The 17,626-nt window shown below is 43.5% G+C and overlaps 1 protein-coding gene across 1 annotated transcript in view; it reads right to left on the reverse strand.

Annotated features, from left to right (window-relative positions):
* The window catches only part of LOC146980431 (NLR family CARD domain-containing protein 3-like), a 56,114-nt gene extending 38,791 nt beyond the window's left edge, over positions 1–17,323 (reverse strand). Inside the window, exons 1-7 of the mRNA XM_085785662.1 lie at positions 17,212–17,323; positions 16,440–16,559; positions 13,856–13,969; positions 13,032–13,110; positions 12,684–12,897; positions 10,730–12,530; positions 10,442–10,615 (exon numbers count right to left, since the gene is read on the reverse strand). Coding sequence (XP_085641788.1) covers positions 10,442–10,615; positions 10,730–12,530; positions 12,684–12,897; positions 13,032–13,110; positions 13,856–13,969; positions 16,440–16,510 — 2,453 coding nt within the window. The 5' untranslated portion in view covers positions 16,511–16,559; positions 17,212–17,323. The remainder of the gene's footprint in view (positions 1–10,441; positions 10,616–10,729; positions 12,531–12,683; positions 12,898–13,031; positions 13,111–13,855; positions 13,970–16,439; positions 16,560–17,211) is intronic.
* Between the last annotated feature and the right edge of the window lie 303 nt (positions 17,324–17,626).

The raw sequence follows: 17,626 nt of genomic DNA on the forward strand, positions 1-17,626 counted from the left end.
GAATAGACATGTAGCCTGAAACTGCACAATAGGAAGACTTTTCTGAGAAATCATGTGACACGACTGTGAACAGAGCGGACGTGACTTTGTGGTTGACACAGTTATTGCTGGAGTGGGGGAGGAAGTCTCAGTACTGTCATTAAACTTCATGTCTCCTTCCCTTTGTTACTTTTAGGACGTATTATTTCAGTATTAAGTTTGTGTAAATATACAGAGCTTTTTAATGGAATTGTGCAGATATGAAAATAAGACACTCAGCAAATTGAAGTGAGGGCTGAGCCTCCACCTGCAGGGAGAGCTGCACTCAGTCACAACAACAAGGTTTACACAACAAGGTTTACACACCTGTCCACCACAGTGTCATTCTGCTGTCAACCAGCAGGTGGTGCTGAAGGAAGGAAAGTTCAAATCCTTCTCACATCAAACTGTTCTGTCAAATCTTGCATAGTTCCCCTTCAATAGCTAAATGTTTAAAACACAACATTCACCACCTTCCTTCATGTACAACTGAACCTTTATCCACTGGAGAACAAACAGAACAAAGGAGAGTTCCCCTCTGGACTGAGAACATGAATCAGCTGAGTGGTAGAACAAAGACGACACTCACCAGGTGAATTCAGACCCACATCCAGTCAGAGTCGCTCCTCCTTCACCTGTAGAGGAAACACAGAGAGAAGCATCAGCATCAGTCTATAATCACTTCACAGTCAAAGAGTAGAGACATTACCATGACGACAGTGAACACAACAGGAAAGACAGGAAGTAGAAAACAGGGAACTGCAAACAGGAAATGAGAGAAAGAGTGAGAAAGAGAGAAAAGCAACAGAACTTACAGACTTTCCATCAGGACTTTAACATGTGAGGGTCTTCATCAGTTTGTCCTTCAGTCAGTGACAGTCGACTGGTCTCTGAGCTGCTGTCACAGCAAAGGGAAGTGGAGCGACACCACAGGAAGACCTTTCTGAGAAATCATGTCACACGACTGTGAACATAGTCGACGTGACTTTGTGGTTGACACAGTTATTGCTTGAGTTGGGGAGGAAGTCTCAGTACTGTCATTAAACTTCATGTCTCCTTCCCTTTGTTACTTTTAGGACTTATTATTTCAGTATTAAGTTTGTGTAAATATACAGAGCTTTTTAATGGAATTGTGCAGATATGAAAATAAGACAAATCCTCCATCAGAGTTACTGAACAAGTGGCTGTAGTGAAAAACAACTGTGAACTACACTCGTCTGTTCCTCAGCAAATTGAAGTGAGGGCTGAGCCTCCACCTGCAGGGAGAGCTGCACTCAGTCACAACAACAAGGTTTACACAACAAGGTTTACACACCTGTCCACCACAGTGTCATTCTGCTGTCAACCAGCAGGTGGTGCTGAAGGAAGGAAAGTTCAAATCCTTCTCACATCAAACTGTCCTTTCAAATCTTGCATAGTTCCCCTTCAATAGCTAAATGTTTAAAACACAACATTCACCACCTTCCTTCATGTACAACTGAACATTTATCCACTGGAGAACAACAGAACAAAGGAGAGTTCCCCTCTGGACTGAGAACATGAATCAGCTGAGTGGTAGAACAAAGACGACACTCACCAGGTGAATTCAGACCCACATCCAGTCAGAGTCGCTCTTCCTTCACCTGTAGAGGAAACACAGAGAGAAGCATCAGCATCAGTCTATAATCACTTCACAGTCAAAGAGTAGAGACATTAACATGACGACAGTGAACACAACAGGAAAGACAGGAAGTAGAAAACAGGGAACTGCAAACAGGAAATGAGAGAAAGAGTGAGAAAGAGAGAAAAGCAACAGAACTTACAGACTTTCCATCAGGACTTTAACATGTGAGGGTCTTCATCAGTTTGTCCTTCAGTCAGTGACAGTCGACTGGTCTCTGAGCTGCTGTCACAGCAAAGGGAAGTGGAGCGACACCACAGGAAGACCTTTCTGAGAAATCATGTCACACGACTGTGAACATAGTCGACCTGACTTTGTGGTTGACACAGTTATTGCTGGAGTTGGGGAGGGGGTCTTAGTACTGTCATTAGTGTGAATGCTGAAAGCACAAGTATTCTCTACTCTACTCTAACCAAGCCTTTTTAATAATCAATGGGTGGATCAATGGATTATCACATACATGTTAGGATGGGTGTATTTGTGTAGTCTCATCTGTCATAAACACGTATGTTGCAGAGCCTCCACTCTCCCTGTAACACGCTAAGTCATTTATTCTGCTGTTAATGACGGTAAAAATGAAACAGAAGGTAAATATCCTGCTTAGTTCTCCTCCTGTCCCTAGCAACGGCCCGTTTTACCTAGCAACGGTCTGGCAATCGACTGCTGGAATTCTTTTTCTGTTGTTGTTCTGGTAATTCTACATAGTCAACCTAGTCAGTTTTCATTTCACCGCATCTATGACTCGTCCAACGGTGCTAACAGACCAGAGGGAGCTGATATCACCATTCGGTAATTTTTTTTTTTTCCTGAATGTGTCTAAATCTTATTGAACTTTTTGTATATTCCACAAGAGCACTGGTTACTCCCCTGTGTGCCCTCCTGTGTGTTTTGACCGAAGAACATGAGACCGTCAACGACCAAGTTAGTATTAGAGTTAATGTGAAAAAACGATTCTCTTTGCTGAAGTGGCTAGCTGCCCGTTAGCTCCGTGTTAGCCATGCTAACCGTAGCTCGTCTCAGACATTTACCGGACTGGGATCAAATTAATACGGTTTAACATCTAATGACCACAGTTTCATGTTAGCAGAACTGGTTTGTGAACTGGGTGATGATGTGTTAAAGGGATAGTTCAACATTTTGGCAAATTCTCCTATTGCCGTATTCCCTATAGTCATAGCAGTAGGTTCATCACCTTTAATTATTGGTGCATGTTGTTTTGAGATCGGCGGGGCAGAGACGTGAGCTGCCTAGTGAACACAATGGAGGTGGACGAGTTGTGACCTGCACATTCACCACGCTCTGAAATAATTAGGACTTTAACATGTGAGGATCTTCATCAGTTTGTCCTTCAGTCAGTGACAGTCGACTGGTCTCTGAGCTGCTGTCACAGCAAAGGGAAGTGGAGCGACACCACAGGAAGACCTTTCTGAGAAATCATGTCACACGACTGTGAACATAGTCGACGTGACTTTGTGGTTGACACAGTTATTGCTTGAGTTGGGGAGGGGGTCTTAGTACTGTCATTAGTGTGAATGCTGAAAGCATAATTATTCTCTACTCTACTCTAACCAAGCCTTTTTAATAATCAATGGGTGGATCAATGGATTATCACATAGCCTACATGTTAGGATGGGTGTATTTGTGTAGTCTTATCTGTCATAAACACGTATGTTGCAGAGCCTCCACTCTCCCTGTAACACGCTAAGTCATTTATTCTGCTGTTAATGACGGTAAAAATGAAACAGGAGGTAAATATCCTGCATAGTTCTCCTCCTGTCCCTAGCAACGGCCCGTTTTACCTAGCAACGGTCTGGCAATCAACTGCTGGAATTCTTTTTCTGTCGTTGTTCTGGTAATTCTACATAGTCAACCTAGTCAGTTTTCATTTCAACGCATCTATGACTCGTCCAACGGTGCTAACAGACCAGAGGGAGCTGATATCACCATTCAGTAATTTATTTTTTTTCCTGAATGTGTCTAAATCTTATTGAACTTCTTGTATATTCCACAAGAGCACTGGTTCCTCCCCTGTGTGCCCTCCTGTGTGTTTTGACCGAAGAACATGAGACCGTCAACGACCAAGTTAGTATTAGAGTTAATGTGAAAAAACGATTCTCTTTGCTGAAGTGGCTAGCTGCCCGTTAGCTCCGTGTTAGCCATGCTAACCGTAGCTCGTCTCAGACATTTACCGGACTGGGATCAAATTAATACGGTTTAACATCTAATGACCACAGTTTCATGTTAGCAGAACTGGTTTGTGAACTGGGTGATGATGTGTTAAAGGGATAGTTCAACATTTTGGCAAATTCTCCTATTGCCGTATTCCCTATCGTCATAGCAGTAGGTTCATCACCTTTAATTATCGGTGCATGTTGTTTTGAGATCGGCGGGGCAGAGACGTGAGCTGCCCAGTGAACACAATGGAGGTGGACAAGTTGTGACCTGCACATTCACCACGCTCTGAAATAATCATGTACAATGATGTAACATTACGACACATGAAGCAAATACTTGGAACTACTTGTGCTTTTGAAATCACTCGGCCCAGCAGCCAAAACGACTCGTACCTGCTGTCACCTGCTATAGTCAGACTTGCCAAATAAAAAACATGGTCTTCAACATGAGTTCATGTTTATTTTATATTTTATTGTGTCAGCTTGAAACCATACAACCATGTGTCGTCGAACAGGAATGTGCACGGCCAATCAAATCCCAAACAATCCATGAACCAATCAATGATCACTAATAAACGAAAATGAAGTCATGAGTGTTAAAGTGGCTGTAGTGAAAAACAACTGTGAACTACACTCATCTGTTCCTCAGCAAATTGAAGTGAGGGCTGAGCCTCCACCTGCAGGAAGAGCTGCACTCAGTCACAACAACAAGGTTTACACAACAAGGTTTACACACCTGTCCACCACAGTGTCATTCTGCTGTCAACCAGCAGGTGGTGCTGAAGGAAGGAAAGTTCAAATCCTTCTCACATCAAACTGTCCTTTCAAATCTTGCATAGTTCCCCTTCAACAGCTAAATGTTTAAAACACAACATTCACCACCTTCCTTCATGTACAACTGAACCTTTATCCACTGAAGAACAAACAGAACAAAGGAGAGTTCCCCTCTGGACTGAGAACATGAATCAGCTGAGTGGTAGAACAAAGACGACACTCACCAGGTGAACTCAGACCCACATCCAGTCAGAGTCGCTCTTCCTTCACCTGTAGAGGAAACACAGAGAGAAGCATCAGCATCAGTCTATAATCACTTCACAGTCAAAGAGTAGAGACATTAACATGACGACAGTGAACACAACAGGAAAGACAGGAAGTAGAAAACAGGGAACTGCAAACAGGAAAAGAGAGAAAGAGTGAGAAAGAGAGAAAAGCAGCAGAACTTACAGACTTTCCATCAGGACTTTAACATGTGAGGATCTTCATCAGTTTGTCCTTCAGTCAGTGACAGTCGACTGGTCTCTGAGCTGCTGTCACAGCAAAGGGAAGTGGAGCGACACCACAGGAAGACCTTTCTGAGAAATCATGTGACACGACTGTGAACATAGTCGACGTGACTTTGTGGTTGACACAGTTATTGCTTGAGTTGGGGAGGGGGTCTTAGTACTGTCATTAGTGTGAATGCTGAAAGCATAATTATTCTCTACTCTACTCTAACCAAGCCTTTTTAATAATCAATGGGTGGATCAATGGATTGTATACATGTTAGGATGGGTGTATTTGTGTAGTCTCATCTGTCATAAACACGTATGTTGCAGAGCCTCCACTCTCCCTGTAACACGCTAAGTCATTTATTCTGCTGTTAATGACTGTAAAAATAAAACATAAGGTAAATATCCTGCATAGTTCTCCTCCTGTCCCTAGCAACGGCCCGTTTTACCTAGCAACGGTCTGGAAATCGACTGCTGGAATTTTTTTTCTGTTGTTGTTCTGGTAATTCTACATAGTCAACCTAGTCAGTTTTCATTTCAACGCATCTATGACTCGTCCAACGGTGCTAACAGACCAGAGGGAGCTGATATCACCATTCAGTAATTTTTTTTTTTTCCTGAATGTGTCTAAATCTTATTGAACTTTTTGTATATTCCACAAGAGCACTGGTGACTCCCCTGTGTGCCCTCCTGTGTGTTTTGACCGAAGAACATGAGACCGTCAACGACCAAGTTAGTATTAGAGTTCATGTGAAAAAACGATTCTCTTTGCTGAAGCGGCTAGCTGCCCGTTAGCTCCGTGTTAGCCATGCTAACGTAGCTCGTCTCAGACATTTACCGGACTGGGATAAAATTAATACGGTTTAACATCTAATGACCACAGTTTCATGTTAGCAGAACTGGTTTGTGAACTGGGTGATGATGTGTTAAAGGGATAGTTCAACATTTTGGCAAATTCTCCTATTGCCGTATTCCCTATCGTCATAGCAGTAGGTTCATCACCTTTAATTATCGGTGCATGTTGTTTTGAGATCGGCGGGGCAGAGACGTGAGCTGCCCAGTGAACACAATGGAGGTGGACAAGTTGTGACCTGCACATTCACCACGCTCTGAAATGATCATGTACAATGATGTAACATTACGACACATGAAGCAAATACTTGGAACTACTTGTGCTTTTGAAATCACTCGGCCCAGCAGCCAAAACGACTCGTACCTGCTGTCACCTGCTATAGTCAGACTTGCCAAATAAAAAACATGGTCTTCAACATGAGTTCATGTTTATTTTATATTTTATTGTGTCAGCTTGAAACCATACAACCATGTGTCGTCGAACAGGAATGTGCACGGCCAATCAAATCCCAAACAATCCATGAACCAATCAATGATCACTAATAAACGAAAATGAAGTCATGAGTGTTAATTGGCTCCAGTTTCCAAGAAACAGCAGTTAGGTAATAATTATAGAAATATATAATAAAAAACAATCAGTCTCAAAGTCAAGATACATTTAAATCTACAAACTTCATGAACTCAGCGTCATGGTAACAGAAAAAATAATTGTCTGGTAGGATTAGTAGCTGATGGTTTTTGTGCTGCTCTACATCAGCAGGAAATGTCCATCACATATAAAACTGATTCACATTATTTTATTTGATTCAGTAAAACCACAAAGAAAAATAAATCACATGTAATTCATTCTATTCAGTGTCTCTACAACATGATGTGTGTTTCCAGTTGTGTTTCTTGTTGTGTGTGTTTAGCTGTGAGCAGCTCACAAACAGCCTGTAAAGTTGAACATGAACAGTGAATGTGTTTAAAATGTGTTTTTCTCCTCAGTGACGCTGGCGGCTCAGAGACTTTTAGCTTGGTGATATTAGGCCTCGTCCTTCATCAGCAGCTGAGTAAAAGTCACCGTGGTTTTTGTCCTGTAATAATCGACGCTTCCATCTTTAAAGGAAGAGGAAGAAGTTTACAAGAATCACTGAGAAGAGTTTAAAACATCAACTGGTTTAATCCATGAATGTGAAAACGTGAGTGAGAGACAGAGACAGAGACAGACATGTAGAGACTGAACTGTCTGTTCAACAGTGAGAAGGTTTCTGTGACAGGAGGAGACTCTGCTTCACTCAACACAGACTCAACCAGGAACCAGAACTGGACCAGAATCCAAACCCAGGATAGAGAGGTTGAGTGAAGGTGGTGTTGAAGGTGTAGAGGTGGATCAGTGAGTCAGAGGAGACTCTGTAGAAGGACAGAGAGCCAGCAGGACAGTCCACATACACTGCTACTCTGTTAGAGACAGAGGAAGAGGAGGAGGAGGAGGAGGAGGAGGAGGAGGAGGAGGAGGAGGAGGAGGAGGAGGAGGAGGAGGAGGAGGAGGAGGAGGAGATACGTGTCTGTCTGCCATTGTGCCTGACGTAGTAACCACCACCATAGCACTCCAGACTCCAGGACTGATCGTTCCCTCCAAACCCACAGTCTTCACTGTTTCCTTTCCTTCTGATTCCTCTGTAACTCACTGATATTTCAACGTTTCCTCTCCACTCGACCTCCCAGTAGCAGCGACCAGTCAGACCAGTTGAACACAGCAGCTGAGGCCACCGGTCAAATCTGTCTGGATGATCAGGATATGACTGATCCTCCTCCACACGTGTTGCCTTCCTGTTGTTGTCAGACAGTTTGATCTTTGTGTTCACTGTGTTTGTGTCGATTGTGAGTGGACAGGAATCTGATGGAGAGAACAAGACACAGCTGCAGTTATTGATCATTGATCAGTTATTGACAGTTTGATGAAGACTCATGAGGTCAGTGATGTGACAGTGTGAAGATGGTTGAATGTGCTGCTCAAAGTAAAAACACACTTACACTTCCTTGGACCTGGTGCCAGACACTGGACTCCAGCAGGCTGCACCCTGAAAGGAGGAGGGGGGTCAGAGCAGCACCTTCTCTGTCAGCATGCACACATGGACATTACATGGCTCTCACACACACACTGTTTTATCACTGTGTTCACATGGAGGCTGGTATGTCTGGATGAACACTGAGCACAGAGAAGAAGGAGCTGGAGTCTTTATCTAGTGATGATACAGAGCAGGAGGAGACCAGGAGGAAACACTTCATCATGTCTTTTCTCCATGTCATGTCACTGCAGTGTGAGACACACACTTTCACTCTCTGACTCTCAAGCTGCACAAACACACGTCACAGCAAAGAAGATGAAGACACAACAGGTGGAGCTCACCAGCCCAGATATCCCACAATGCACCAGGAAAGGCACAGGTGAAGACACGTTTGTTAGAGCTCAGTGAAACAGAGAGTTTAGTGAGAAACACTGAGTGTGAACACAACTTGTGTTTGTTTGAAGAAAACTCCCCAGGAAGCTGAAGAATGAGGCTGTGAGCAGGTTTCCACAGGAGCCACAGCCAAGGGCGTCACTTTACTTTGAAAAGTGGTGGGGACAATGACCATATGCAACCCCCCCCCCCCTTGGAAGCCTGGACCGTGGACCCGATGGGGCTGGACTCACGGGCATTTTGTTTTGTTTTGTTTTAATTCTCCGCCGGACCGCGGCAAAAACTGAAACGAGACGGTTATAAAGAGGAAAAACACAGAATATACAATATATGTCCAAAAGACTTTGTCCCGTCGTCACGACGTGAGTGAGGATCGGATGGTGGCTCAGGTTTAGTGATGAGGAAACTGTCACTGTCAGCAGCTGCTCCAAACAGACACGTTACAAACTTTATTGTGAAGGGACAAATTAGATGTTGATTTCGTTAACAGTGACTTTGCACCCGAACAGGGGCGGGGTTATGGGATGGCTACTTGGGCTCAAGCCCCGGATGTTTTTGCCAAAAAAAATCTCAACGCGGTTTATGTCAGTCTCCCTCCGCTGACCACACCAGTCTGAAGTGCAGCCTCATGGACGTCGGGGGAGAGACGCACACTTAGCAGTGATTATGTGATCTGAAGTTACTTTATAACAGCATACCGCATCATTACATCAAATAATGGCCGGTATTGAATCATTACACAAACAAAAAAAAGGCCGGCCCTAAATACAAGAAAAACAAACAAACAAACAAAAAAAACTCATGTGTGGACTGTCTGTGAAGACTGACGGGAGTGAAGCTGCCTCGTCCTCTGCTTCAGAGAGGTACAGCTTTCCACTGTCGGACCTGGGTCTCTGCTCTGTGTCCGGAGCATGGATATATTATAGATTCATGGACTGAAGACGGACCGCAGCGCACGCTGTAAAAATGCGACTTGAATGGGATTGAAGCGATACAGCGTAACGGAGACAGAGACACAGGTCCGACAGCGCAGCGAGGAGAAAAGCATGTGAAGAAGATGAAGATGAGCTAATGAACGATGAGCTTGGTCGCTATGTGTAAAAATAAAAGGAGGGATTTAGAAATAAAGGCTTCCGTCAGATAAAAGCCTGCCTCCCATAAAGGCCGTTGGTCATAGTCTATGTCACACTGAGCTGTCAGATGCAGCCTGACTCCACTATGACAGATGCCAGGCTGCTGCATGGAGCCAGGCTGCTGCATGGAGCCAGGCTGCTGCATATCACATAGATCTATGCATTATATGAGATACAGTAGTACTCACAAAAAGTTAGGGATGTTTGGCTTTTGGGTTAAATTTCAGAATGCACCTAAAATGCACTATAACCTTTACAGGTGAATTTAATTTAAGACACTGAAGTCATCAGGAGGAGAAACTCCTGATCCCAGTAGTTCATCACTGTGACTGATGAAAGCTGCACAGCTCATGTTTGAAACACTCAGGTATTTGGGCTTCAGTATAAACTGTGCTGGGACGAGTCAGACTGTGACAGAGGACGTCAGTGGAGTGGGCGGAGCTTCACTGTGGCCTACACCACCTCTGGATATGGTCTCAGTGATCAGATCTGATGTTATCAATGCATGGATCACCTGAGACAGATGTTAATACCAGGTGTGACCAGGTGTGAACGGGGCCATAGAAAATGTTCCAGCTCCTCCTCCTCTATCAGACAGTGTGTGTGGCTGCAGCAGCCTCTCCATACCTGAGAGACTCCAGTCTCCAGTCTGGATCCTCCCATCCAGCAGACAGCAGCTTCACTCCTGAGGCTCCTGGATGGTTGTAGCTCAGGTCCAGCTCTCTCAGATGGGAGGGGTTGGAGCTCAGAGCTGAGGCCAGAGAAGTACAGCCTTCCTCTGTGACCAGACATCCTGACAGACTGAACACACATAACAACACACAGGAACCCTCTGTCAACACCTGCTGCTGTGTTCAAGTGGCATCAGATAAACAGCTGGATGGATCCTCACCTGAGAGTCTCCAGTCTACAGTGTGGACTCTCCAGTCCACCAGACAACAGCTTCACTCCTGAGTCCTGCAGGTTGTTGTTACTCAGGTCCAGGTGTCTCAGACTAGAGGACTGGGAGCTGAGGACTGAGGACAGAGCTTCACAGCTTCTCTCTGAGAGGTTACAGCTGCTCAGTCTGAAGAGATGATCATGAGGAATTAAAGAAGAAAGGGATTTATTTTCTGTCCTGTTGAAAATACAGAAGTGTTTTTATACAATGATGAATAAATCCAACTATCTCTACACTTACAGAGCTTTGTTAGAGGCTTTGACCACTGGCAGCAGCCTCAGAAGAGCCTCCTCTGAAGCAGAGTATTTCTTCAGGTCAAACTCGTCCAGATCTTCTCCTGATGACAGTAAGATGAAGCCCAGAGCCGACCATTGAGCAGGAGACAGTTTATCTGTGGAGAGACATCCTGATCTCAGGGACTGTTGGATGTCCTCCACTAGAGAACGATCATTCAGTTCATTCAGACAGTGGAACAGGTTGATGCTTTTCTCTGCAGAGGGAGTCTCTTCAATCTTCTTCTTGATGTACTGAACTGTTTTCTGATTGGTCTGTGAGTCACTTCTTGTCTGAGTCATCAGACCTCGTAGGAGATTCTGATTGGTCTCCAGTGAAAGACCCAGGAGGAAGCGGAGGAACAAGTCCAGGTGTCCATTTGGACTCTTTAAGGCCTCGTCCACAGTGCTCTGGTAGAAAGGTGTAGATTTGTCTCTAAACACTTGAGACCACCTGGATGTTGTTTGTTGTTGTGACATCAGGTTGCGTCCAGAGTTGATGAAGGTCAGATGGACATGAAGAGCAGCCAGAAACTCCTGAACACTCAGATGGACGAAGCAGAACACCTTGGCCGCCTGGTACAGGCCGCTCTCCAATCTAAAGATCTGTGTGAACACTCCTGAGTACACTGAGGCTGCTCTGATATCGATGCCACACTCTGTCAGGTCTGATTCATAGAAGATCAGGTTTCCTTTCTGCAGCTGCTCAAAAGCCAGTTTTCCCAGAGACTCAATCATCTTCCTGCTCTCTGGACTCCAGTGTGGATCTGTCGCAGCTCCTCCATCATACTTGGCCTTCTTCAGTTTCAGATGAACCACCAGGAAGTGGATGTACATCTCAGTCAGGGTCTTGGGCAGCTCTCCTCCTTCTCTGGTCTTCAACAGCTCCTCCAGAACTGTAGCAGTGATCCAGCAGAAGACTGGGATGTGGCACATGATGTGGAGGCTTTGTGAGGTCTTGATGTGGGAGATGATCTCTCTGGCCTGCTGATCATCTCTGAACCTCTTCCTGAAGTACTCCTCCTTCTGTGGGTCAGTGAACCCTCTGACCTCTGTCACCATGTCAACACACTGAGGAGGGATCTGATTGGCTGCTGCAGGTCGTGTGGTTATCCAGAGGCGAGCAGAGGGAAGCAGGTTCCCCCTGATGAGGTTGGTCAGCAGCACGTTGACTGAGGTGGACTCTGTCACATCAGTCAGGATCTCAGTGTTGTGGAAGTCCAGAGGAAGTCGACACTCGTCCAGACCGTCAAAGATGAAGACGACCTGGAACTGATCAAAGCTGCAGATTCCTGCTGCTTTGGTTTCAGAGAAGAAGTGATGAACAAGTTCCACCAAGCTGAACTTTTTCTCTTTCAGCACATTCAGCTCTCTGAAGGTGAAGGGAAATGTGAAGTGTATGTCCTGGTTGGTTTTGTCTTCAGCCCAGTCCAGAGTGAACTTCTGTGTTAAGACTGTTTTCCCAATGCCAGCCACTCCCTTTGTCATCACTCTTCTGATTGGTCGGTCTCTTCCAGGTGGGGCTTTAAAGATGTCTTCTTGTCTGATGGTTGTTTCTGGTCTGTCTGGTTTCCTGGACGCTGTTTCAATCTGTCTGACCTCATGTTCATCATTGATCCCTCCAGCCCCTCCCTCTGTGATGTAGAGCTCTGTGTAGATCTGGTTCAGAAGGGTTTGGTTTCCTGCTTTAGAGATCCCCTCAAACACACACTGGAACTTCTTCTTCAGGGCAGATTTGAGTTTACGACGACAAACTGCAGCAAAATGTTCTGAATGAAAACACAAGAAATCAGACCAATAAGAAAATATAACATGATAATTCCTCTAAATAACGACTTTATGAACACGTTTCCCTCCATGTGTTGATGTCAGTGAACGTCTCATTTGTCCGTCATGTTGAATCTTCAGAGAAATCCTCTTACTGCTCTGCAGACGCTCAGCCAGCTCCTCCTGCTTCATCCTCCTCAGGAAGTTCACTGTGATCTTCACTAATGCCTCTCTGCTGCTCCTCCTCTGCTCTTCATCCTCCTCATCCTCCCTCTGACTCCCTGAGCATTCTGGGTAATCTGGACTCAGAAGCTTGTTGATCTTCTTCAGCTCGTTCTTCACAAAAGTGACCATGTTCTCCTCCAGCAGCTGGAACAGAAACTCTATGAGTGACAGCATCAAACTAAAACCTGACAGACTGACAATCCACTGGTGTCAAAGTGCAGCATGGAGATGATGGTGAACACAACAGATGTAACAGCAGCTGTTGGACATGTCCTCACCATAAATATGGAGTCCAGGTGTGTTTGATGCTGCTGGGCAGACTGACCACTGGGAACCTCTGAGCTCTCCTGGTCCACTCTGTGGAGGAATCAGTGTCAAGTCAACATCAGGACAGAGAGATAATACAAGATGGACTTTATATGTCCCCTGAGGACGTTCACAACAGACACAGACACTTTGGTTTCAGACCTGGTCCAACAAAACGTCGTACAAACTGGTTCATTTCTACAATAACCTGAGTCTGCCTGTAAGTTACAGCTTACATCTGACCAGCTGATCCACCTCCTCCTTTAAAGGTAATTTCAAAGTCCTTTGACATGTTGCTCTTCAAAGACAGACAGCTGGGTTCAGGAGAGTCTGGTCTCTGCTGCTGGATCCTGAAACAACAACAACACAACTGATGTTAAATAGTTTAGATACATGGAACATGAATACAGAGAAGTTTTGCAGTTTTATGCAACCTGGCTGAATATTTGTCAGCTTTCTGCAGACCCTGGATGACGATAACAGATAATGTGTTATTTGCATTTCAGTGCCCCAATCACTCCCACTATATGGCTATATTCATAAACTCTTGAATGGACCTAAATATTGTCCAAAGTGACACCAAAGTTACATGGGTGAGTAAATGACCTTATTTTATGCCAGAAATAAGGTCCAGGTTGTAAAAGACGTCACTTGTCCTTTAACATGTGGATGTTCAGGTAGGGACAATGTGTATCCGAGTTATAACTCTGATTTTATGGAGAATCATTGAAATATGACTCCACAGGAAGAACGTTCAACAGAGACTCGAAAACTTTGAAATCTAGTTTTATCTTACATCTGATCAGCTGATCCACGTCCTCCTTTAAAGTCAATGAACCTTCCCATTGACCGGTTGCTCTTTAAAGACAGACAGCTGGGTTCAGGAGAGTCTGGTCTCTGCTGCTGGATCCTGAAACAACACCACAACTGATAAATGTGCATGTTGGAGAAAAACTGATGAAAAATATCTTCAATTTTTTAATAAACACAACAACTGTGAAAGTTGAATTTAAAAGATGTAAAAAAGCATTACCTTGGGTGAAGGATGATGTACGGAAACTAATGAAGGAAAGAGATAATGCACTAAAAAAATCTCTAAAAACAGGGCTTATTTGTGACCGACAGATCTTTACATCACTTAGAAATAAAGTAATAAAACAAATTCGTAAAGCTAAAGCAAATTTTTTTATTGAAATGATAGATGGGGCAAAGGGCAATGGAAAATTGATATGGGAACAATTAAATAAGTTAACGGGAAGAAACAAGGAGGACATAGCACCCAATGACATGCAACTCCAGGTGAATGGCACTCTGACAAATGACTTGGAAGTCATTGTTAGTAGCTTCAACCATTTTTTTATACAATCAATTGAGGAGTTGACAATGAACTTTAAATGTCCAAGCACCCCACATAACTCTGTGGATGATAGCAAGCCAGTTTTTAGTCTGAGAGAAATATCTGTTCCAGAGGTCCTGAAAATCATCTCATCTCTGAAAAGCTCTAAGGCTAGAGATGTCTTTGGTCTTGATAGTAATTTCATAAAACAAAATAAAATGGCCCTCGCGCACCCAATTGCACACTTAATAAATCTGTCCATAAAACAGGGTAGAGTGCCATCCGCCTGGAAGATTGCCAAGGTTACTCCAATCCTAAAAGCTGGTGACAAGACCAAACTGGAGAATTACCGGCCGATAAGTATCTTGCCGGTTATCTCAAAAGTAGCTGAGAAATGGATTGCACTGCAGTTAACAGACCATCTTGATAGTGGGCATAACCCACTTCATCCAATGCAGTACGGATTCCGTAAACACCATTCGACTGAAACAGCAATCTGTTATTTTCATGAGAACATAAAAGATTTATTGGATCAGGGTGGTTATGTAGGAGCTGTCTTTTTGGACTTGAAAAGAGCTTTTGACTCACTAAATCACAATGTACTTATTTCGAAACTGTCCCTTTTTAACTTTTCTGATGGTGCACTCTGCTGGATGAGATCGTATCTGTCAAACAGAAAGCAGGCTGTTCAGATTGGAAACTCAATGTCATCCTACCTCAGCTGTTCAACTGGGGTACCCCAAGGTTCTATCTTGGGGCCAATTCTGTTCAGTCTTTATGTAAATGACCTCCCTGAGGTTTGCCCAAATGTTAATCTGCAATTATATGCTGATGATACAGTGCTGTATGCACATGCAAAAACAAAACAAGAAGCCGCTGTAAAATTATCAGCAGCTCTGGCACCTGTATCTCACTGGCTTAGTGAATCTTGTTTGCACCTCAATCTTAAAAAGACTGTATGTATGTTTTTCTCTCGTCAGTCAGCAGAGGGCGATCAACCATCTGTGGTGGTCAATGGAGAGAGCCTTGATGTAGTGGAGGAGTTTAAATATCTTGGAGTGGTCTTCGACACAAAACTATCATTTAAAGCACATGTTAAAAAAATCACAAATATCATTAAATTCAACCTGTCGAATTTCTACCACATAAGACCATTTCTCACCTCCAAGACGGCTAAAGTCTATATGCATGCCATGATATTCTCACACATAAATTATTGTTTTACAACATGGACACACACAACAGAAAGTATACTGAAACCCATCAAGTCTCTCTTCAAAAAGACAGTTAAGATTTTGGACAGGAAACCTCTTCATTTTCATTATTGTAATGTCTTAAAAAAGTTTAACATTCTTGATTTAGACAGCTATCAGATTTTTATGGATGTCTGTCTCATCTTCAAAGTTTTAAACGCACTTGCCCCACCTCCACTGAATAAATTTATTCAGAGAAAAAATAATGAAGGACGAAGAACCAGAGCTCTAACAAGAGGTGACTGTAATGTACCAAGGCGCAGAACAAAATTTTGTCAAATGGTTAGTTCTGTAAGAGGTACACAGTCTTGGAATAAGTTACCACCACACATCAGAAACTGTGACAACTATTTAGTCTTTAAAAAACATCTCAAACATTGGTTAAAAACAAATCAGACATGCACTCATATAGTTTAAATACTGTTTAAAACTGATGTCTGTTCCCGGGCATGTATGGTATATTGTTCTTTAACTGTGGGTCAAATTTGTCTGTTCTTATTTTGTTTGTCTGCGTCTGTTTTGCCTTGATATTGTCTGTCTGTGCTCTGTCTTGTAATTGTCCACTGTATGACTTGTCATCACAAGGTTTTAAAATTCTGTGTTATGTTTTTTAGAAACCTGCCTTGGGACTGCGGCTGAAATTTAGCAGTTGTGCTAAGTCCGGCACATTTACACTGATGCTTAATGTGTCAGTGTTGATGAATGTGCACTGTCCCAATTCAATAAATAAAGAAATGAAATGAAATGAAACTGACTTTTAGAGAGAAAAGTCTGACAGTTTTAATTCTGACCTTTGACCTGTGGTCTGGCTCTTGGTTTTAGAGGGAGGGGCTCCCTCCTCTCTGTCCTCACACTGATCCATGCTGCTGAGCTCACATCCACATCAGCTCACACACACTTTGTAGCTTCACCTGCAGAGGAAACACACATCATTCATGTGCACAGCAGCTCACATGTCCATCATGTCTCCAGCTGCTCCTCCACTGATTGGCTCTTCTCCTCTGCTTCATATCAGTGTCAGCTGAATGCAGTCACACAGCAGTGAGGAAGAGGAAGCTGCCATCAGCTGCTGTACTTCTACTATCAGTCCACTAGATGGCGTCATGAAGCTGCAGATCTGAGTGGAGAGACTGGTGTTTTTGCTGCAGTTTATTTCTCCCACTGAACCCTAAATATTTAAAACATTACACAGTAGAAGAACTGTGACTCATGTTTCTACGTTGGACCAGACGGCTGCATTGTAGAGGGTAGGCACTAAGCAGCAGTAATGAGCTGCCTCATGGTTTTAGTATGATTATATTGCACAAGGTCACTGCTGTTTTGTTTTTGTCTAAAAGCATGTTGTGGCCAAAATAAAATACATTTCATTGCATTTTAAAAAAAGAGTTCCTATTAAACCATCCACGGAGAAAACAGGAAAAAGAGTAAGGGGCTGTAGGTGTTCACACGTTAGGCACCTTAGCTACGTGAAGCACTTTGAAATGCAAAGTTTGTCCCGGTGTAGGTAGTGAACTTATTTCACCTCACAGCTTCATTATCACAACATTCAGTCATTTCACTCACTGGAAATTCAGAGAGAGAACAAGACTCTTCACTTATTGTCTCTGTCAATCCATTCATCGTCTGCTCCATCAAATTTCAGGAAACAAAGTTCGTCTCAGTCTGAGGCCACGTCTTGTTTTGTCCACAGCAACAATCAAAGAGACAAAAACATTCAGTTTAGAGTCAAAGAAAACAAGGAATTCTTCAGTGTTTGAGGCTAAAAACTGAACATTTCTGCTTGAAAAATGTAAAACTGTTGCAGCTCTAAAAAAATTCTTCAGAACAATATTGATGATTTGTGTCCAATAATCAATAACCCAGAGTGTTTGCTGTGTGTAATCACAGACATGAATGGTGGGGACACAAAGACAGTGTTTTTAATCTACAACCTGCAGCTGGAAAGTGGCCAGTAGCTTCACCTGTCAGGTACATGAGC

The sequence above is a fragment of the Trachurus japonicus genome, chromosome 9 (assembly GCF_045865225.1).
Source record: "Trachurus japonicus isolate A0001 chromosome 9, Traja_1.0".
NCBI lineage: Eukaryota > Metazoa > Chordata > Actinopteri > Carangiformes > Carangidae > Trachurus > Trachurus japonicus.